Source organism: Podarcis erhardii (genome assembly GCF_964252035.2).
Source record: "Podarcis erhardii genome assembly, chromosome: 15".
Taxonomy (NCBI): Eukaryota; Metazoa; Chordata; class Lepidosauria; order Squamata; family Lacertidae; genus Podarcis; species Podarcis erhardii.
This window is the reverse complement of record NC_138505.1, coordinates 29,103,025-29,125,137: the sequence shown is the minus strand read 5'-3', so window position 1 is coordinate 29,125,137 and position 22,113 is coordinate 29,103,025. Positions and strand designations below refer to the sequence as shown.

The window sequence follows — 22,113 nt, the reverse complement described above, 5'->3', positions numbered from 1 at the left end:
CAGGCCAACTGGATGCTTCTCTCACCCAGGAGCAGCCATTCCATCAGGCTGCCATAGGGGAAGAAATGGGAAGCGGGGCTCATCCCATTCGCTTTGCTGAAAGACCAGCTCCATAACGTACCTCCAGCCTTTCTGTGCCAGTTGGTCGTTGTAAAAGCTATAGGGGGTGCAGGTGGCGCTGTTGTCTAAACCACTGAGCCTCTTGGGCTTTCCTATCAAAAGGTCGTCGGTTCGAATCCGCGCCACAGAGTGAGCTCCCGTTGTTTTGTCCCAGCTCCTGCCAACCTAGCAGTTCGAAAGCACGCCAGTGCAAGTAGATAAATAGGCACCACCGTGGCAGAAAGGTAAACGCTGTTTCCGTGCACTCTGGTTTCTGTCAGTGTCCCATTGAGCCAGAAGCGGTTTAGTCCTGCTGGCCACATGACCCGCAAAGCTGTCTGTGGACCAACGCCGGCTCCCTCGGCCTGAAAGCAAGATGAGCGCCCCAATCCCATAGTCGCCTTTGACTGGACTTAACCCTCCAGGGGTCCTTTACCTTACCTTTACCTGGAAAAGCTACTACTTAAGAATGGTTCCCAACTTTGCTTTCCCCCCACTTCCCTCCCTGTCCCCTTCCCCTTGTACATCATGTCTTTTAGATGGAAAGCGTGTGGGCAGAGACTTGTTTTAACTGGCTGCATGTGAGCCACTCTGGGGGTCTGTTTGGCTGAAGAGTGGGGCACAAACGCTTCAAATAAATAAATCTAGGGGAGCCTGGACTGCACGATTTGCTTTTCCTATTGTTATCAGTCACTTTGTGCCTCAACTAACAAAATGCAACTTTTGCACGACCCTTATTTTTCGAATTGCCCAAATGTTGTTCTTTGAACAGCAACCTCCCCCCAGACCTGCCCCATGGCTGCCCATTCTGAGTCTGGCTGTGCCCATTAAGAAAAGGCTCCGCGTGGAACTCAAGGCAGACTCCAATTCAGGCCCAAACTAGGCCCAGGCCTGCTTAACTTGTGCTTCCAGAGGGCAGCCCCCGCCATTAGGAAAGAGGCACGACTTACTTTAACAGTTTGATTGTCTGCCCTCGGAAACAGGGCAGCCCTGTGTCCAGCATCAACGTCACCAGAGAGACCACAGCATCCATGTAAGGCCTGCGTAAGGGGGGGGGGGAGACATAGACATGGACAGAGAGAGGAGAGGGAATTATTAGAGCCTCTCCTGTATCTGAAGAAAGAAAATAAAACCAGAGGGACTCGGTCTGGGGGTGGACCACACCTTATTGCTGTCATTAAATCTACACAGTGTAATCATCTCCCGTTTGCCGATGAGGCTGGGTTGTCACCTGCAATCTATCAGCCATAACGAAATTACGGCAACAAAGGCAGCCCCCGTTCCTCTAGGACTGGCAGCTGTGATGCCAACCTCCCTCCTCCCACCACAAGGCAGTTGCAGGAATGGACCTCGGGAAAGATGAGCTGGCCTTTGGTGTAATTCGGTCATTTTGATGTATTTTTAATCTTTGTTGGAAGCCGCCCAGAGTGGCTGGGGAAACCCAGGCAGGTGGGCAGGGTACAAATAATAAATTATCATTATTATTATTGGGGCTCGAGATTGACTCCAGAGTGCAAGCCTCCTCACCTGACTGCCAGGTACCCCCTGACGCACATCTCCATGAACCACTTGAAAGGCGTGGCCTCCATCTTCCCTCCCATTATCATAACCATCTCGTCGGTCAGCTTGATGTCTGGCTCCCAACCCAGGTTTCCGCCGGGAGAACTCTCAAACATGAAACCAAAGTCTGTGCCAGGGAAGGGGGGGGGGGGAGAGGGGAAGCAAACAAAACACAAGAAGGATCAAGCAGGCCCATTCTGCTCCCTCATTCAAAAGTACTCAATGCCCATGGGTCCAATTGGCAGTGCAGCCACCGGAGGCTGTCTAGGACTGGAAAAGGAATGGCAGGGGGGGAAAGAGCCCTTTACCCTTTCCGCTCCTCCCCCCTCTGAAGTTTGGGGTGTGCATTTATAATACACGCCCAGAGCCTCATCAGGGCGCATGATTTTCAGTGGGGAAATAGCTGGCAGGGAAAGGGTTAAACATCACCTGCACTTGTCAGTTTTGTCTTGAGGATATAGGCACTCTAAGTCTCTGCTAGGAGAGAACTCTTGGCCTCTGAAAGTGTGGCCTAAGCATCCTTAGACAAGGACCAATGAAATTTTACATCACACATTAGAAGCCAAAGAGAATTCATAAACAGATGAGCACCTCTTCTACCAATTGGTTTTATTTATTAATTACATTTGTGGGACGCGGGTGGTGCTGTGGGTTAAACCACAGAGCCTAGGGCTTGCCAATCAGAAGGTCAGCGGTTCAAATCCCCGTGACGGGGTGAGCTCCCGTTGCTCGGTCCCAGCTCCTGCCAACCTAGCAGTTCGAAAGCACGTCAAGTGCAAATAGATAAATAGCTGTAAACGGCATTTCCGTGTGCTGCTCTGGTTCGCCAGAAGCGGCTTAGTCATGCTGGTCACATGACCCAGAAGCTGTACGCAGGATCCCTCGGCCAATAAAGCGAGATGAGCACCGCAACCCCAGAGTCGTCCGCAATTGGACCTAATGGTCAGGGGTCCCCTTTACCTATTTATTACATTTATATCCCTTCCTTGAAGGAGCTCCAGACAGCATAGAGAGTTTTCCACTCCCTTTCGATCCTCACAACAACCCTGTGAAGCGAGTTAGGATGAGAGATGGCGACTAGCTCAAGGCCCCCTTCTGAGTTTCGCAGCCAAGAGACGATTTGAACCCAGCTCTCCTCAGCCCTAGAGTCTAACCAGCACACCATGAGTTTTTCTGATATTCCAACTATAAGAGAATGGGTAGAGACATTGTGGGGAATTTACAACAGTGGCTAAACTAAACTAAATAATTTTATTAGATTTAAACAATGAAAACTAAGACATGGTAGCTTACCTGAGGTTAGTAACAGTTAATAATGCTTTGAAACACATTGCATAGAATATAAATAACTGCTTTGGTGTTTAATTTCAGTATATTTCAACGTTACTTACTGCTGTTTCTCTAACTGGATATGTCCTTGCGTAAGAACGTATTTACATGCATTCGTGTTGTACAGAAAAGAATAAAATTCTCAATGACAAAAACAAACAAACAGAACAAAACCAAGGAGTGAACTAACCAATATGTATGATGTGTCCATGTTTGTCCAGCATGATGTTGCCATTGTGCCTGTCTTTAATCTGCAACAGGAACAACAGGAGGCTGTAGGCAGCCATGCTGCGGATGAAGTTGTAACGAGCCTGCAAGAATGAGTCAAGTGTCGGTAGTGTTAGATTAAGCAAAGAAAAAGAAATATAAATTTCAGATCATCACTGAGAAACTACAGAGATAATAGGATGAGTGGGGTAGAAGTCGGTATCTCTGAAACCAATAATTTTGTCAGAGTCTTGCAGCAAACAATTTTACAGGGCTGATTAAGTTGACTTTTGAAGAATTGGGGGGTGCCTTTAATTTTTAACTTCTAGAAAATGACACATGTGTAGCCCTTGGGGTGCTGCTGAACTGCATCCCTGGCTGTTATTATATCGGCTGGTTGATTGGTTTTACTTATAAGCCGCTTTCCTACAACGAGCTACGCCAAAAGCAGCTTATGGCAAACATCCAAAACATAAACACAGGGAATATTGGAAATGCAAACATACCAAATACAGAACATGCCAGTAAATTCAAAGTGACAAAAACCAACAATTTAGCAAACACAGAATAAATTCATTATTACAAAAAAAATAACCCTCACCAAATCTAGGCTTAGGTACATAAATATAAAGCAAAAACGAAAGTTAAATAAAGTTTCTGGTACTGGTCTTGCTGTACTCCAAAAAGCATGGCTTAAATATAGTTCAGAGAGGAAGGGTAGATTACATACAGCCAGTTCCCATATCCTGACTCTAGAGGAGGCTGACAGCAGCAAAATACAAATGTCAGGGAGAGCAAATCTCTTCCTAAACCTCCTGAGAGTATGGGCTGCTGGTGCACGTCTTATTGCAGGCCGGGGGTGGATGAGTGGGGGGTAGAGGGGTGTTGTTAAATCACTACCACAACCAAGTCTGGCTCAGCATCAGGCAGAATACCTTTTGGAAAGCCAAGGTTGATTCATCTCCATACTGCCTTGTAAAGTAGTCATACATCCCAAAGTCTGTCTGCCTGCCCAGCTGGTCACGGGACGTACAATCAGGAATGCATTCGATGACGCCACACTAGGAGAAGAAAGCAGAAAGATTAATGACCACAACTCATGGACCTTGCTGTACAGCAAGGCTCATTTTTAAAAAATAACGTTGCCGGTATGTGCTAGGTGCTGCACATCGTATAGAAATACAATACAATAAAAGGTCAGGAACACATTTTAGAATAGGCAGGCAGAACCCTTGGCCCTCCGGCTGACACCGAACTACAACTCCCATCATCCATGCTTGCTGGGACTGATGGGAATTATAGTTGTGCAGCCCCCTATAGAGGACCGCTTGGAGGCTGCAAGAGGAAAAGGAGGTTTGTCAGAGAAAAACACTCACATTGTTAGAGATATATGGGATTTCGAAAAGGAGTGGCACGTTGCCCCTTCCCAGGGGCACTAAATCCTGTCTTTCCATTTGAAGAGTCAATAAGTAAATACTCACCCCTGGGGCTGTGGCCACTACTCGGTACGGAAACACATACAGGTCTAGACCCACCAGCTGAAATATGTTCTTGAAGAGGTCAATGATTTGCAACGCCAGCATGTCCTGTTTAGCAACGCATGGAAGACATGTTAGGAGGAAACTAAATCAGATTCAGCAGAGGCAAACAGAAGCAAGCAACTGGATTTGAAACCGATTTGCCCGAAGGAGGCAGGGAATTGTGTAAGCCCAATAGCTGGAGCACGTCCACTTAATCTCAACAGTGTGCTTAAGCATAGCCCTAGAGCTAGAACATGCCTTACTTATGCCATGAGAGAGGATGGCACCCTGGCTTTTTCTCCATCTTTCTTTGCTGCAGGCTTTAAGTTGGCTCACTTGCAGAAGGCTCCTATTAAGCATAGGAAGCTGTCTCATACACAGCCAAACAACTGGTCCATCTAGCTCAGCAGTGTCTATATCAGGGCAGCCCAACTTTTCATAATAAGTGGGCCACATGAGCACTTTGACATGGAACCTGCGGGCTGCACACTGTCTTTTCACACTGGGTGGGGGGGTGGGGAGTGAGGTCAAAATTTGACACACCCAGCCCTTGTGCGCCTTCCGATAGCCACCTAAGCGAGGCACCAGGATTTGGGAAAGGAGGCATGAGGCTCTGGCAGGATCCTAGAGCCCACCCACCTCCTTCCCAAAGCTGAGAGCGCTTTGGGAAGGAGGTGGGACCTGCCAGACCCAAGTCCCAGCACCTCCTTGCCCAACTCTGGGAAGGAAGCACGAGGGCTGCAGGTGTCAAATGTTGCCGAAAAGGGCTTTGAGGGCCGCACGTGGCTCTCAGACCATGCGTTGGGACCACCTTGGTCTATATTGGCTGGTAGCCATGGGGGGGGGCTTTCAGCTCTACCATGGCAGCCCTCGTGCTTCCTTTCTGTATGCTGCAGCCCTGGCCCCTTCATGTCACTCTGCACAGTGAGCCACCTTGAAATCTCTTTTTGAAAAAGATGGGGAGAAGAATCTTACCAATAAAAATAAATAAATAGCTCAGATATCACTGCTTGCAATAAATTCTGAAGTTGTTATCCAACTGAGTAAGAGTTACTCAGAGTAACTAGCAACACCCTAGAGGTCCCGGGCCATAAGGAAGTTAGATTAGCCTCAACCAGAGCCAGGGCCTTCTCAACACTGGCTCCGGCCTGGTGGAGTGCTCTGTCTCATGAGACCAGGGCCCTGCAGGATCTGATTTCTTTCTGCAGGGCCTGTAAGACAGAGTTGTTCCACCTGGCCTTTGGCTTAGAATCAGTTTGATTCCCTCCCCCTCTTTCTTTTTCCTTTCTCCTCCTGTGAAGAGGCTGCATCCTAATGTTTTAATGTTTTATTTTAATATTGTTTTTAAATTGTATTTTAATCAACTTGTTTTTATTATTGGTTGTTAGCCGCCCTGAGCCCGGTCTTGGCAGGGGCGTGCGGGGTATAAATAAAATTTATTATTATTGTTGTTGTTGTAACAGCCTATGTATGCAGTGGGGCAGCAGGTGTGGGGGTTTTTCGCTCTCAGGAGAAAGCAAAATAATAATAATAATATGTGCGCTTATTACTGCCACAGTTCAACTGGTCGCTGCTGAGAAAGGGCTTGCGGCCTCCTTACCTGTCTGCAGTCATCGCCCACTTTGAAGATGGCTGCCTGCCAGCAAATCTTCTTGCTCTCCACCCCATCTTCTCCGCTTTCGTCTATGGAGTCCGAACGACAGCGCAGACCTGGAAAGAGGGTGAAATCCAAGTAAAACCAAATGCAGTTTCACCAGGGAGAAGAAATGCTGGCACTCCATGCAAGCTTGCCAAGAGAAGGAGACAACTAAATAACAAAAACACTCCCCCTTTAGCAGTAATACTAAAGAGATCCTCCTGAAAGGAACCCGGCCTCCAAGACTAATTGCAAGACCTGTAGCTTTAATCGTAGAATCATAGAGTTGGAAGGAACCCCAGGGGTCATCTAGTCCAACCCCCTGCAATGCAGGAATCTCAGCTTAAAGCATCCATGACAGAAAGCCATCCAACCTCTGTTTAGAAGCCTCCAAGGAAGGAGAGACCACAACCTCTCGCAGAAGTCTGTTCCACTGCTGAACAGCTTAGTCAGAAAGTTTTTTCCAAGTGCAGTGGTGCCCCGCAAGACGAACGCCTCGCAAGACGGAAAACCCGCTAGACGAAAGGGTTTTTCCGTTTTGGAGGCGCTTCGCAAAACGAATTTCCTATGGGCTTGTTTCGCAAGATGAAAATGTCTTGCGAGTTCCTGCGGGGTTTTTTTCCTCCCCCCCCCCTTTTCTAAGCCGCTTATCCGCTTATCCGCTAAGCCGCTAAAAGCCGCTAATCCGCTAAGCCGTCAATGGGCTTGCTTCGCAAGACGAAAAAACCGCTAGACGAAGAGACTCGCGGAACGGATTAATTTCGTCTTGCGAGGCACCACTGTGTTTAGTCAGAATCTCCTTTCTTGCAACTTGAAGCCACGGGTTCAAGTCCTAACCTGCAGAGAAGAAAAAATCAAGCATGCTCCCTCCTCCGTGTGACAGACCTTAATATATTTGAAGATGGCTATCATACCTCCTCAGTCTCCTCTTTTCAAGGCTAAACATACCCAGCTCCTTCAAACGCTCCTCATAAGGCTTAGTTTCCATACCCTTGATCATCTTGGTTGCCCTCCTCTGCACACCTTCCAGCTTGTCAACATCCTTCTTAAATTGTGGCACCCAGAACTGTACACAGTGTTCCAAGTGTGGTCTGACCAAGGCAGAATAGAGTGGTACTATGACTTCCCTCGAACTGAGCACTATACTCCTGTTGATGCAGCCTAGAATAGTATTAGCTTTTTCTTCTTTGCCGCTGCTGCATCACGGGGTCGCCTCATGTTAAGCTTGTGTTCCACCAAGACCCCTAGATCAGAGTTTCCCAAAGTTGGGTCTCCAGCTGTTGTTGGACTACATCTCCCATCATCCCTAGCTAGCAGGATCAGTGGTCAGGGATTATGGGAACGGTAGTCCAACAACAACTGGAGACCCAAGTTTAGAAAACACTGCCCTAGATCCTTTTCACACGTACTGCTAGTAAGCCAGGCGTCCCCCACCCTATATTTGTGCATCTGGTTTTTTCTGCCTAATGTGCAGGATGATATTTTTGGATACGATCTTTAAAATATTACTTCTCCTTCCCGTAAAAAATCATCATCATTTGTTTCTGAGTTTCCTAGTAGAATGGTTCTGTTGCTGTTTTTTATTGGATTTTCTAAACTGAATGTGCTATAGATAAAGAGATAAATAGCTAGCCAGCTAGCCAGCCAGAAGGAGGAGGATTGGGAGACAAAGCTAGCTTGAGCTGGCTCTGCTGGTCATTAGCTCTAGCGCCACCTACTGTCAGCCTCCCGTCTTTCACCCAACCAGCCATAATGGGCACCAGCCAGCACTGAAAGAGAGGAGAGGCAACTGCAGAACTATGCCATGTTCCACAGGAAGTAAAAGCAATCCGAGCAAGGCACCGTGGGGATCTTTCTGGATCGAAAGGTCAGACAGGAACCAAATGAGTAGAATAAAGAAATAGAAAGTTTCACACAACAGAAATGAGGAGGCTGGAGTAAACAGGGAAAGGATATCAGGTTTCGGCGTTTTTTTCAGTTACGGACCCGCCGAAACCTGAAAGTACCGGAATGGGTTACTTCCAGGTTTCGGCGGTTGCACATGCGAAGAACCGCTAAATCGTGCTTTGTGAATAAGCGCCAAATCACAACCCACACGTGCGCAGACACAGCACTGCGGGTTGCAAACGTGCATCCCGCACGGATCACGTTTGCAACCCGAGCGTCCACTGTACAATTATTTCCTCTGCATATACTTAGGAGTAGACACACAGTGAGGTCATAGGGTCTAGGGGGCGGTGCCAAAGGCTTCATGGAAAAGGTTGATCTTACTGACTGTAACAATCACTTCCTTATAACTCACAGGCACTCAATATGAAAGGCATATGGAATACACCCATGTAAATTGTATTCCTCTTCAAGGGGAAGCCACGGATTGTTATATTTCAGCTAAAATACAGGAAGCGGGGGGAAATCACTGCAGGAAACTCTAATGCAAATGGGGACAGACATCATATGTACTGGGAAGCTACTGTACTGACCTTCTTTTTCGAGTTCGCTGACTCCGCACCGCTTCACCTTAAACTTGGCCAAGTAAGGTGCTTTGGCAGCGCTGGAAGGACATTAAGAGTAGGAAAAGTGAATAATAATACAGAATGGAAGTGGGCCAGTGTGGTTGGACTGCAGCCCCTTGACCATTGGCCATGTTGGCTGCAAGGGATGGTGGAAGCTGTAGTCCATAGACACCCCCCACCCCTGGGTTTAGAAGGGGAAGGGAATCCAAGTCTTTATTACTGGAGGCAAACTGAGCTGAGGAAGAAAACAAGGCCACCATACCTTTGCATAGGAGTTCCTGACTTGTAGTCAATGTCCAAGACAATCGCTTCGGGGTTGCTGGGCAGATAACAACCTGTCCAAGAGAAAGAGAATTCCCCAGTAAATCAACTTGGCGCTGCCATGTTGGTGCGATAATGAACTCAACGAGGCATTCCTCTTATCGCTTTGCACATTGGTCCAGGAATTAGTGTCTGAAACAATGTGGCTATCACATTCAGATCATAGCCTGCAGCCTTTGGAAGAAACCCAAGCTCTTCCGCAGAAGGAAATTTAATTCCCATGGACACACACACACACACGGCAGTTTGTTTGCCAGTGGTATAATTACTTGGGAAAATGGTTAGCTACTCTTTCTCACTAACAGCTAGCAAGCATTGAGAAATGGTTGGCTGACATGTGGGATAAAGATGGAGTAATGTGGGAGGGGTGTGTGTGTGTGTGCGTATTTCAGCTACGGTTTATTTATTTCGGCTGAAAAAGCTCCATGGGCAGCTCACACAAGATCAATAAAAACAAAATGGTTCCTGTGCATCAACGCCAAAAGAAAAGAAATTTTATAATAATTGTTCATCTCCTTACCGGGCTGCACTTTCACCTCGGACAAAGCACTCAAACAAGCCTTTTTCCTTTCGTCACCTTTAGGGTAAGGCCTATGGAGGGGGAAGAAGAAGAAGAAGAAGAAGAAGAAGAAGAAGAAGAAGAAGAAGAAGAAGAAGAAGAAGATTGTGTTTGAACCTGAATGAGGAAATCTGCCGCGCAAGCACTGGGAGGGTCTGATAGCAGAAAAGGTGACGTTGGAACCGGACGATCCTGCGAGTGTGTTTTGTCTGCTGTATCCAAGCTCAGAGGTATTAAAAGCCTACAGCTTGGCTCCAGGAGACAGCACAATAACTTTCATCTTGAGGCTATTGGCCACTGGCTAAAAGCCACTTTTCAGACCCAGGAATTCAGACAACAATGAGGTTGATGATGCAGTTTTACCACACACCAAACAGACTTAAACTGGACCAATAATTTTTTTGTCACCTGAAGATAAGTTTGGGTCTACAGAAAGAGTTTTACTTTTGCAAAACATGTCATTGCCCAGATTCAGGTAGGTAGCCATGTTGGTCTGACGCAGTCGAAATAAATTAAAAAATTGTCCAGTAGCACCTTAGAGACCGACTAAGTTTGTTCTGGGTATAAGCTTTGGTGTGCATGCACACTTCTTCAGATACCTGAAGAAGATACTGTTATTGTCATCTGAAGAAGTGTGCATGCACACAAAAGCTTATACCCAGAGCAAACTTAGTTGGTCTCTAAGGTGCTACTGGAAAATTTTTAATTTTTTTTTATTTATGTCATTGCCCAATGAGAGCAAATGCTCAATAAAAGAGTCTGGGGTTTCCACCCAGAGCCAGAAGTAAACAGCAGGTATTTTTGTGCTTCAAAAGAGTCGCCTCTCAAGGTTCAGGAGACTTTCCGGCATGCAATCAAGTTAAAAGGTTATTCTTGGCCAAGTCACCGTTTGGGGAATTATGATAAAAGAGCACTTGGTCAAACAGCTAAACCACAAAAACATCATGCAAAGAGAACCAATAGCCCAAGTTTAAACATACTGGGCAGGCAAATCTTAAATGCAAATATAGATACATTTGTTTACTGTACAGATTATAGACCTGACAATGCAATTTTGTATAACTAGCTCCTATTTCCATTTTTCACACATTACTACAAAGGCAAAGTCTTCAGCAGAATAAAGTTTATAACACAGCATGACAGTGATAATAAAATCATAGTTAGAAGGGACCCCCTAGGGGCTTCAACCCCCTGCAATGCAGGAAAAGCAGGGATATCAACACACAGCCCCCCATCCAATTTGAAACAAAACCGGATCCTGCATAGCTCTGCAAATATGCTAGCAGTTTTATTGCTATTATGATTATTATTGTGGATGAGACTTGTTAGTTGCTTGTGATACAGAGGTCTTAAAAGCGACTTGCAATGTATTTAGAAACATAAACCTAAATACATTATAATATTCACACATTCAAACAAAAACACATTATATTGCCATAAGCAGGTTTTTACCAGTAACATTTTAAGCAGAGAGAAAAATTATTTTAATTAATTTATTTGGACAAGTTAATTAAAAACCTCCCTCTCATAAGATACCGGGGGGTGGGGTTACAGCAACATTTTAAAAAACCATTAATTTTTTATCCAAAATCAGGGGCGCCAACTCATGGGGGCCAAGCTGTTTGGCCCACCCCCAATATATTTTGGGGAGACCGCCCCCGCAAGGTTGAGGGGGTGGAGGAGATTCAGGCCCCAGGAGGAGCAATCATGACCACTAATTGTCTGCACAATCTTCTGAGCGTCTACTACTTACTTGATGATGGCTGAAACGTTGGTGATTTTATTGAAGAAATCAAATTCACGTTGATAAAACTCCTTTGCTGGCCCAGATAATGAGCCCGTTATTTCCTCAACCAGCTGCTCCAGCAGTTCCCCAATGTCAGCTGCGTGAAGCGTCAAGCAAAGGAAGGAACACGAGACACTCAGAGTTACGCTCTCCAAAATCACTTCACAATAAATGCGCTTTCCGAGGAGTAAAAACATTGGGAATGAGCCGGGCAAAGGTTCAGCACACCAAAATCCTATTTAATTGGGCCCGTGGGGTAGAAATGCATGTCCTCAACTTCTGCGCTGAAAACTACTTGATAGCCACAAATGCCCTCAGCCAAACTGGGTGGACTCATACGCTCATCAGCAAGGTGGTGGGGTTTTTTTTGAAAAATGACATTTGGGTAATGGGAACTTTGGCGGAGGGCTTAAAATGGTGCCACCACAAGCTTCATAACCCGAGGAACTTGGAAAGCAGAGATAAGGGAGCTGTGTATATGCTTGGACCCCAGCTCCCATCAGCTTGGAAGATGATGATGGAATGATGGGAGTTGTAGTCCCATCATCACATGGAGGTCCAAGGGCCCCCACCCCTGATGTCGGGAAACAGCCCAAGGTATAAAGCACTTACGGTCTTTCTGATGCCCCTCTTCGTCCAAGAAGATGTTGGTTTTCATATTCCAAATGAACTGGTGAGCCAGCAGCTGGGATTTGGCGGCTGCCCACAAGATGTACTCCCTCACGTAGCCCATCTGAGAAAACGCAGGGAGTCCCATTACCCAGAGGATCTCCCCCAAGAGGTAGCATTTTGGGACTGAAATATGAATGGGGCCTAATGGACCACTTCCAACAGCTTCCAACTGTTTGACTTTGCTCCCAAAGGCACACTCCTCCACTGTCTCCCGAGACAGACAGATGCCAACAATAACGGACAGCCCACTCACACATGAATCCACCCACCCATTAAGATCTTATTCTAGCCTCCCGCAACCCAGATCCTTCCAGATGCTGTTGGTCTAAGATTCTATGACTACGCTTACTGTGTTTTAATGAGGACTGCTTTGTCACACCTTTTAAATTATGGCTATTTTATTCTATTGCTTGTGCACTTGATTTGTATACAGTGGTACCTTAGTTCTCGAACTTAATCCGTTCCAGGAGTCCGTCCGACTCCCGAAACCGTTCAAAAACCAAGGCGCGGCTTCCAATTGGCTGCAGCAGCTTCCTGCACTCAATCAGAAGCCGCGTTCAGCTTCCGAAAAACATTCTCACAAACTGGAACACTTACTTCAGGGTTTGAGGTGTTCGGGAGCTGATTTGTTTGACAACTAAGCCGTTTGGGAAGGTATCACTGTGCTTGTAAACCACTTAGGAGTCTGTTTCAGCATTAAACGGGATACGCATTAAACAACTCATTCCACATCTCTGGAACTCTCTTCCAGAAGGGGCACCTGTGGTCCTATCCATTTTTTAAACAAGCCTTAGAAATATTTGTTTCATTCTGACTTCTATTGAGGTGTTGCATGGTGGGTTTTGAGACTGCTGTTTTTAAATTTGGAATTGGATTGTTTTTCTGTGCTTTTATATTGCTGGAACCAGGGTTTGCAAGCTGCCTTGGGAGGGGGCTTTTGTCCTGAGAGGTGGCCGATGCATTCCTTAAAACAAATAAAGAGATTCCTGGCTTGTTCAGTACTTGTGCAGCCTTACCTTATCATATCGAAGTGCCTGCACGATCTGTGGAATGTAAAATAAAATGGCATCCTGGGAGGTGTGAATAGGGAAAGAGAGAAAAGAAGAGAGAGAAAAGCAGTTAGGATTTGCTTCTTCTCAAGTTAGGGAAGGAAAATAAATTTCTCTTGAAAGAGCAAACACATTTAACCTAATCCTGGCTTCAGAAACAGATTGCTCCCTTACCGTCACGACAGTGCTTGGGATATTACTGACAACTACCCGTTGGCCCCCACCTTGAAGAAATGCTCCCTTTAAAACAAATAGAGATGTGGTACTAACTTTCCCCAACCTGATGCTGTCAAGGGCCAACATGTAACATTTAAAATGAAAATATTGTCACAGTAACGTTAATAGATCAGGGCTAATAGATCAGTTAATAGATCCTGCTCCTCCCCTCTAGCACACAAAGACAACAAACCAAAATCCCTAATTTTGCGCAAATGAGTTCTAAGGTAAAGGCAAAGGGACCCCTGACCATTAGGTCCAGTCGTGGCTGACTCTGGGGTTGCAGCACTCACCTCGCTTTATTGGCCGAGGGAGCTGGTGTACAGCTTCTGGGTCGTATGGCCAGCATGACTAAGCCACTTCTGGCGAACCAGAGCAGCGCACGGAAACGCCGTTTACCTTCCCGCCAGAGTGGTACCTATTTATCTACTTGCACTTTGACGTGCTTTCAAACTGCTAGGTTGGCAGGAACAGGGACGGAACAATGGGAGCTCACCCCGTCGCGGGGATTCAAACCGCCAACCTTCTGATCGGCAAGTCCTAGGCTCTGTGGTTTAATCCCTTGAGTTCTAAGAGCATCCTGTAAAAAAAAAAAAGGCTGGGTTTCTTACCGGAGGGAAAGAACGAAGGACTTTAACTCCGTACTGAGCTGTCAAAGGATGAGGAGGATACATGCTGGAAAAATAAGAAAGGCCCGTTGGAGGGTCTGTCGGCGTCCAGCAAAGGATGTGGCTCAGCTCAGGGGCGTCTGCATCTATCGTGTGCCACGTGACGAGGTACTAAAAGCAGAAAGGGGGGGAAATAATGAACCAAAAACCCAAGACAGGAGTCAGTCACTCAAGTGGCCAAAATGGGGAAGGGCCCACTGGAAAGAAGCAAGATTGAAGAATGCTGTACCTTTCTGCTATTCATTTAAACACCATTTGTTCGCTTGTTTGTTAAATTTATATACTGCCCTTCCACTGAGGAACACTGGGGCGGTTTACAGTATAAAAGCACAAAAATACATAACAAACAAAAATGTATAACAAACAAAACTATGCCCCCCCCCCCAGATTGTTTAATCTGTCCAAGGCCTGGGAGAACAGGAATGTTTTCACCTGGTACCTAAAGCGAAGGCACCAAGCGAGCCTCCCAGGGGAGAGCATTCTACAGTGGTGCCCTGCAAGACGAACGCCTCGCAAGACGGAAAACCTGCTAGACGAAAGGGTTTTCCATTTTGGAGGTGCTTTGCAAAACGAATTTCCTATGGGCTTGCTTCGCAAGACAAAAATGTCTTGCGAGTTCCTGCGGGGTTTTTTTCCTTTCCCCCCCTTTTTCTAAGCCGCTAAGCCACTTATCAGCTGATCCGCTAAGCTGCTTAACAGCTGATCCGCTAAGCCGCTAAACAGCTGATCCGCTAAGCCGCTAATAGCGCTAATCCGCTAAGCCGCTAATGGGCTTGCTTCACAAGACGAAAAAACCGCAAGACGAAGAGACTCGCGGAACGGATTCTTTTCATCTTGCGAGGCACCACTGTGCAAACAAGGAACTACCACAGAAAAGGCCCATTCTCACCATCCACAAGTTTAAGCCTCATAGTTACAAAAACCAGTATGCTGCACCTTTGCGATTTTGAAAAAATGGAAGGAATTCTTGGGACCAAACAAGCTGCGAAAGGACAGCCAAGCCTGTTGCTCCTGTGTCTGCCCCGTTCACATGGAAAGAGGGGATGGAATCTGATTGTTTATTTTTACATGGTCGAGGACCCCTGGCATAGCCTGAAGGGTCATGATGTAGCAAGCTTGATTAAGATAAGCAAGATGCTGGCCCTGCAGTCCAAAACATCCAGAGGCATCCAGGTTAAGGAAGGCTAGATGATGCTAGAGCATCCAGGAAAATGATGCCTGATCACTTTGGGCCTAATACAAGCAGCATCTTCAGAGCAGCAAACGTGTTTCTCATGATGTTCGTAAGCAGTCCACATTAGGTTACAGGCACAGCCAGAACAAGCACAGATGCTTACCTTTATTGCTTCTGGCACATCACTAACTGCTCCTGGGTCCAAGCGGACGAGACGAGTCACTTCCATTCCGATGGCTTCTGTGTTTTTAAACCTAGGAGCGACAAGCAGTTTGAACGGATTACTGGGACACAATGAACACGATGCGGTCCCTTCTCCCTACTTGTCATCAGGAGGTGGGAGAAACATCATGTGGTACTGCAGCTTTGGCCCAAAGGAGTCGGCCTTTAGAGCAAAGGCTGAATTGGCCAAGTAGAGGCCTAGTAGTTCTCATTGAGATGGTCAACCTAGGTTAGGTTTGAGGTGCTTGTATTGGTGTGCAAAGCCATATACAGCTTGGGATCGGGATAACGCAAAGATAGTCTTATGGCCAACTGATCGCTACATCCTGCAGGAGGGCATATGGCAGCCAGCATATTATCAAGAGGTCTGTTTCACATGATGCCAAAATCAGATAGGCCCAGATATTTCACAAGGAAGAAGAGAAGAGTTTGGATTTGATATCCTGCTTTATCACTACCCAAAGGAGTCTCAAAGCGGCTAACATTCTCCTTTCCCTTCCTTCCTCACAACAAACACTCTGTGAGGTGAGTGGGGCTGAGAGGCTTCAGAGAAGTGTGACTGGCCCAAGGTCACCCAGCAGCTGCATGTGGGGGAGCAGGGACGCGAACCCGGTTCCCCAGATTACGAGACTACTGCTCTTAACCACTACACCACACTGGCTCACGGCAACTTCAAAAGGTCGAAGTAGCAAGGTCACTGCCCTGAAAAGAACAGTGGAATGAAGTCTCATCTCCTCCTTAAACAGGGACTCTCACCTGGTGGGAAGCTGGACGGCCAGGTGAGGCGAAATACTCCATGCCAGATTGACGTTATCTTTCCACTGCTTCTCACTCAGGCTGACGTACTTTGACCTCCAGTTCGCAACGCTGTTCTCCCCGGTCTGATCCAGCTCCAGCTCCGGGGATGAGAGAGGATTGTACCATGTAATGAGGCGTTCGATCTCAGTAGCCTTCAGAGGGAAAATAAATAAATAAAAGAAGAGAAAACAAAGTTCTGTCAGATCAGAGATGAAATGTTGCACTTATAGTATGCATGCATTGCGTGGACGGACCACAGCTCTGTGGGAGGACAGCTGCTTTGCATGCAGAAGATTCCAGGTCCAATTCATGACATCTCCAATTCAAATAATCATGTTGCAAGGTGATGGGAAAGACCCCTTATAGCAAGGCCCTCAAACTTGGCCCTCCATATGTTTTTGGCCTACAACTCTCATGATCCCTAGCTAGCAGGACCATTGGTCAGGAATGATGGGAATTGTGGTCTCAAAACATCTGGAGGGCCGAGTTTGAGGAAGCCTGCCTTATAGAGACCCTGGAAAGCTGCTGTCAGACGGAGACTAGACTAGACTAGATTGGGGTAGCCAAGTTGGTGTTCTCCACATGCTGTTGGACTACAACTCCCATCAGCCCCAGCCAGCATTGGGGGAGGGATGATGGGAGTTGTGGTCCAGCAACATGTGGACTTTACCATGTCGTCTACCCATGGGCTAGATGGACGAACAGACTGGCCTGGAACAGAACAGCTTCCTGCATTTTCCTTCACTATCTTAACTGAACTCTTGCTTACTGGTGCCTAACAAAAGTGTATAAGCCAAATCCACTCTACTGAAGAAGTAAAAGCAGCTTACCAGCAGTGACAACAGCAACGTTCTCCTTTTCATGTAGTACTTGTGAAGCTGGGTGCCTCGATTGGTCTTCTTGGACATTCCTTAAAAAGAACACAGTGAGCTTTCTCAAGTCTCTTTTCATATCTTCTTGCTCTGTAAGGGTTTCTGATGGCGGACTAATTCCATACAAAACCACAGCTTTGCAGTGACCAAAGTGGACACTGGTTTTCAGCGCTGTGCTATTTTAGCGCCTTTCATGAGGCAGCAGACTATTTCAGACTCTTGCCCGAAATCCTAGAGAGCGACTGCCGATCACTGTAGACAATGCTGAATGACATGGCTTTGGGCTTCCTTCACATATAAGCAGCTTCCTATCACATATAAGTGCAGCATCGTGGAACTACTATGCATGAGGGAGACACAGCTTTGACTACAAAATTGAGAAGTCCTTGAAATACTCATCATATGCTGAAGAAACAACTCTTTACACTGGCCACGGACCCCCTCAGATGTGTACTTTGTAGGACCCCACCTATTCTCTTGACTGTAAATTCATTTTAACCAATTTGAATATGGTACTTTCAAAGTGTTATAACTTGCCCTGGGACTGCATAGTGAAGCACAGAGAAGAAATCTTATTAATGATGATGATACATTCTCTCCATTTAGAGATGCACAGACCAGGAAAGTAAAACGGTTGGATTTGAAACCTTACTTTTGGTTCTTGCCGAGGTCAATGTTGTGCAAGTTCTTGCAACAACAACCCTTGAAACTGGGTCATATATATATAAATTTAAAACACAGAACACAGGGCTTCTTATATAAAAGGCCTCAGGTTTGATTTTCTGCATTGCCACTAAAAAAACCTTAAGGTAAAGGTAAAGGGACCCCTGACCATTAGGTCCAGTCGTGACTGACTCTGGGGTTGCAGCGCTCATCTCGCTTTATTGGCCGAGGGAGCCAGCGTACAGCTTCTGGGTCATGTGGCCAGCATGACTAAGCCGCTTCTGGCGAACCAGAGCAGCGCATGGAAACGCCGCTTACCTTCCCGCCGGAGCAGTACCTATTCATCTACTTGCACTTTGACGTGCTTTCGAACTGCTAGGTTGGCAGGAGCAGGGACCGAGCAACGGGAGCTCACCCCGTCGCAGGGATTTGAACTGCCAACCTTATGATCGGCAAGCCCTAGGCTCTGTGGTTTAACCCCCAGCACCACCCGCGTCCCTCAAAACAAAAACAAAAAACACAAAACCTTAAACAGTGCTAAAAACAACCTTAAGCTTGCAGACAGTTGTCGGCCAAAACATGTAATTCTAGGCCAATGTAGCATAATAGCTGCGGGGTCACACCAGGACTGAAGAGATCCTGCTTCAAGGCTCGCACAGCCATGAAAACTCACAGGGTGAACTTGAACGCGTCATTCTGTCTAGACCTCACAATCCTCTAAAGGTTTTGCAGAGAATCAAGTGAGTATGTGTGCCCCTTTGTTCTCCTTTAGGGGATGGGAAGATAAAACATAAATTAAGAAGGGCTTAGCAGGGCTCCGGATAAGGAAGTGTCATGTGAGACAGACCTGACTTTTTTGAGATCGTTGACATGCCGCTGGACAAAGGGTATGTATTTATCCATCCCTGGGTGGCTTGCTGTCGAGACCCAACAGTGATGTCCAAGTTGCTCCGTGTATCTTGATTATCTAAAAAGAAAAGGAAGCGTCCCGTCACCAAACCAGACAACTGAAAAAGGGAAAGGAAAGTTGTTTTATAGTTTCTTATCTAAGACCCACCGGGAGGAACAAGCTGGCTGGCTGTCAAATATTTCTTGTCGGAGAACATGGCAGTCCAGAACTTGATTAGGATGATGATATCCTCGCGCAGCCTCTTTTCCCCTTGGGTTGGACACTTTGGAGCAGAGCTTAAACACACAAAGCATAATTTATTTATTTTCTAATATAATTTTTTATTAGTTTTTTCTAACATATCATTTTCAACAGTAATTAAACATACTTTTACATCTTATTCAATTTTTTGTCTTCCATCAATCCTGTCTGAAAATCTTCCAATCTAATCTCTCAGTATGCATTTCTTATCTTCCCTATGACATTTCAAACTCATAACCAATATCTCTATCTTTTTCTACTTTGTAACACTTCGTATATTTCTCCTTACAAAACTTCTTGTAGTCCTACTAGCTTAATTTGTTGATTACAGTTGCTCTTCAAATAATTCATATACTTCCAATCTTCTGTAAATCTCTGGTCTCACAGGTTTCGAATCCTTCCTGTCATTTTGTCCAATTCTGCATAGTCCATTAATTTTGTCTGCCATTAATTAGAAGAGTGCAGGTGCTTTGGGTAAGGGACAATGGCCTGGTTGAGATGAAATGCTAAACTATGCTGTAATGTTTACATGAATGAACCTTGGAAAACATGATCAGCTTTCACTTCCATTTTAAATCAACTGCAGTCTATCGTTCTGTCCAAACCTTAAGCTGTGGCTAAATTTAACTATGACCTAGGGCAGGGATGGCTAACCTGCAACTCTCCAGATATCACTGGACTACAAATCCCATCATCTCTGACCATGCTGGCTGGGGGTGATGGGAGTTGTACTACAACAGCATCTGAAGGGCCACAGCTTAACCATACCTGGTTTAGGGAAACAAGCCAGGATCATAAATCATAGCTTAAAGTTGACACTCTCTTTTTTTTAAAATAATGCAGTTAAAACTGAAATAAAAGACTCTGATCATCCAGAGAAAAAGAGAGAGCAGGTAAGCCCAAGACTCATTCACATAACCAGGCTATTAGGAGCGCAGTTCAAAGCTGCCACCCTTTCTTAACTCTTAGCTCTTTTCCACTTTCAGGGCAGCTACCTAAAACATACAGAGTTGCAGTATCTTATTGCTGCGCTGGCATGTTGGGACAGGGGAGGAAATAAGGGGCGGGGAGCGCTTGAATTGTCCACTTTACCTTTCTCACAGGTTAAGTAAGGAGCAAAAACGCAGCAATACCTGAAATAATCAAAAGCAGTTGAATATATCTTCTCTCTCAAGACATTGCGAATCGTTGCATTTGGGACCACGTCAGCGTGAAGCAGGGACAATCCCAGAGTCAACACCCTAAATAATCCCAAAAGCAATGAATACATAAATACATGAAAAGGCATGCGGATACTCTTCCCTACACATGCTAACAGGTTTCTGATTTCACTTTAAAAAAATAAATAATAATAATCCTGTGCAGGCTGATGCAGAAGCATATATTACTGATTGGGGCTCAGGAGCCTGTTACAACACATGTTCTGAATGGGGGCAAATGCACACACTGCTTGCCACATTTTATGGAGGATGCCTGATTGAAGGTGGGAAACCTTTGGCCCTCCAGGTGTTGCCAGACTACAACTCCCCATCACACCTGGGGCTGGGGGGAGCTGGAGTCCAAACACATCTGGAAGGCCACAGGGATTCCCTACCCCTGTTTTCTTGCACCAAGGCTGCAAGTGCAAGCTCTTTCTTTTAAAAAATGAAAATAAAAATGAAGGCACGTCCCCTGCAATGTGATCTAGCTGTACTCTTCAGCAGCATGGTGTTTCTATTGAGAGCAGTCAAAATCCAGTGCTGAAGGAAAGCTGGTCAGCTCCAGATTTCGGTGGTGCAAAGGCAGAACGGCTCAGAAGAGATGAAAGGGGGATTAACTCTCCCTGAGCCACTGCTTCCAAAATCTATAATTTAGACAAGTGGAACATGGAAACCGCAGAACCGCTAATCCTACATTCCCACTCTAACCTACCCTAGATTGTGTCCTGATTACATTGTCCCATAAATGTAATTGACAATCAAACCTATTCTTATCTGAAAAATCACGCCCATTTAAGTTTCATAGCTCTGACCTGGATTCCATTCATGATTCATGCTACAGGCATGGCAAAGAACACGGGAAATAGGTTTGGTTTTGCTTTTGGTCATGTGAATAGAGGTGCAAACAATGAGTTAGGCTGAACCATCATCTTCAAGACGGCTCCATATCAATGGATTTGGCTAATTTGTTAAGAGAGAGCCAGTGAACACCTTTTTATCCATCTCCCAACTAGAGATCTGTCCTAGGCTCATTTTCTTTTGCACATAGTTGGGTGCAACAGAGCAAGGTTAAGCAACATGATGTCTCCAGATGTTGAGGACAGCCAAGTCCAGCTGATCCCAGTCAGTGTGGCCAACAGTCAGGAATGATGGATGGTCCACAATATCTGGAGGGCCCCATATTGGCTACCCTTGTAACAGAGCCAGAGGCTAGACTGGTCAGAACTAGGTTAGGATACACCCAAGTTTCAAAGTCTTTCCCATGTTGCATTTTCCTATTTCTTTCTTTCTTTACCCCCCACCCCAAAAAAAGGTGTCTACTTACTTGAAACGTGGCCCAATTGCTGCCACGTGCCGATTCATACTGCCTTTTGATCCCCCAATGTTCAGAGAAAGGGATCGCTGGAGCAGACTGGAGAAGATTTCCACCTGGTCAGAGCTACAGTACTTTGCGATTTCAAACCTCTGCACCAGGAACTGTGTCAACAAGAGAAATGCTTATATGTCTCTCTCTCAACAGAATTAAAACACGGACTGCAAGCTCGCTTTTAAAGTTACAGAACTCACGGCCCACAAGACATGCTTACACTTTAAAGGAACTCAAAAGGGGAGAATATGAAAGCCCTCATATCCCAGCCCGACCACCCAAGATCATACGAAGGAGCCATCTTAATTGTTACCTGTGTTACAGAGACTGGAACAGCCTCAACTACAAATCAGGCATTTACTGCCACCATGTTGCAGAACACCGTTCCAGCAGGCTTTCGATTTTCAGGAGTCTCTTGAAGGGTTTATGCCAACAAGCCCAAGCAATCTGCTTAATTTTTTCTGAGTAGATAGTCATTTTAGTGGCTCTGGTTTTGTTTTTTTAAATGTTACTGTACACTGCCCTGATGTTTCA

At 45.9% G+C, this 22,113-nt stretch overlaps 1 protein-coding gene across 1 annotated transcript in view; it reads right to left on the bottom strand.

The window, feature by feature from the left end:
- Window positions 1–22,113, bottom strand: part of PI4KA (phosphatidylinositol 4-kinase alpha) — a 91,574-nt gene that overhangs the window by 3,255 nt on the left and 66,206 nt on the right. The window contains exons 34-53 of the mRNA XM_081842728.1: window positions 21,538–21,689; window positions 20,148–20,255; window positions 18,922–19,049; window positions 18,712–18,831; window positions 17,160–17,239; window positions 16,288–16,481; window positions 15,473–15,563; window positions 14,079–14,246; window positions 13,219–13,272; window positions 12,143–12,263; window positions 11,498–11,627; window positions 9,706–9,776; window positions 9,127–9,199; window positions 8,832–8,902; window positions 6,316–6,425; window positions 4,677–4,781; window positions 4,131–4,256; window positions 3,179–3,299; window positions 1,627–1,786; window positions 1,050–1,139 (exon numbers count right to left, since the gene is read on the bottom strand). Of these exons, the coding sequence (XP_081698854.1) occupies window positions 1,050–1,139; window positions 1,627–1,786; window positions 3,179–3,299; window positions 4,131–4,256; window positions 4,677–4,781; window positions 6,316–6,425; window positions 8,832–8,902; window positions 9,127–9,199; window positions 9,706–9,776; window positions 11,498–11,627; window positions 12,143–12,263; window positions 13,219–13,272; window positions 14,079–14,246; window positions 15,473–15,563; window positions 16,288–16,481; window positions 17,160–17,239; window positions 18,712–18,831; window positions 18,922–19,049; window positions 20,148–20,255; window positions 21,538–21,689 (2,273 nt within the window). The remainder of the gene's footprint in view (window positions 1–1,049; window positions 1,140–1,626; window positions 1,787–3,178; window positions 3,300–4,130; window positions 4,257–4,676; window positions 4,782–6,315; window positions 6,426–8,831; window positions 8,903–9,126; window positions 9,200–9,705; window positions 9,777–11,497; window positions 11,628–12,142; window positions 12,264–13,218; window positions 13,273–14,078; window positions 14,247–15,472; window positions 15,564–16,287; window positions 16,482–17,159; window positions 17,240–18,711; window positions 18,832–18,921; window positions 19,050–20,147; window positions 20,256–21,537; window positions 21,690–22,113) is intronic.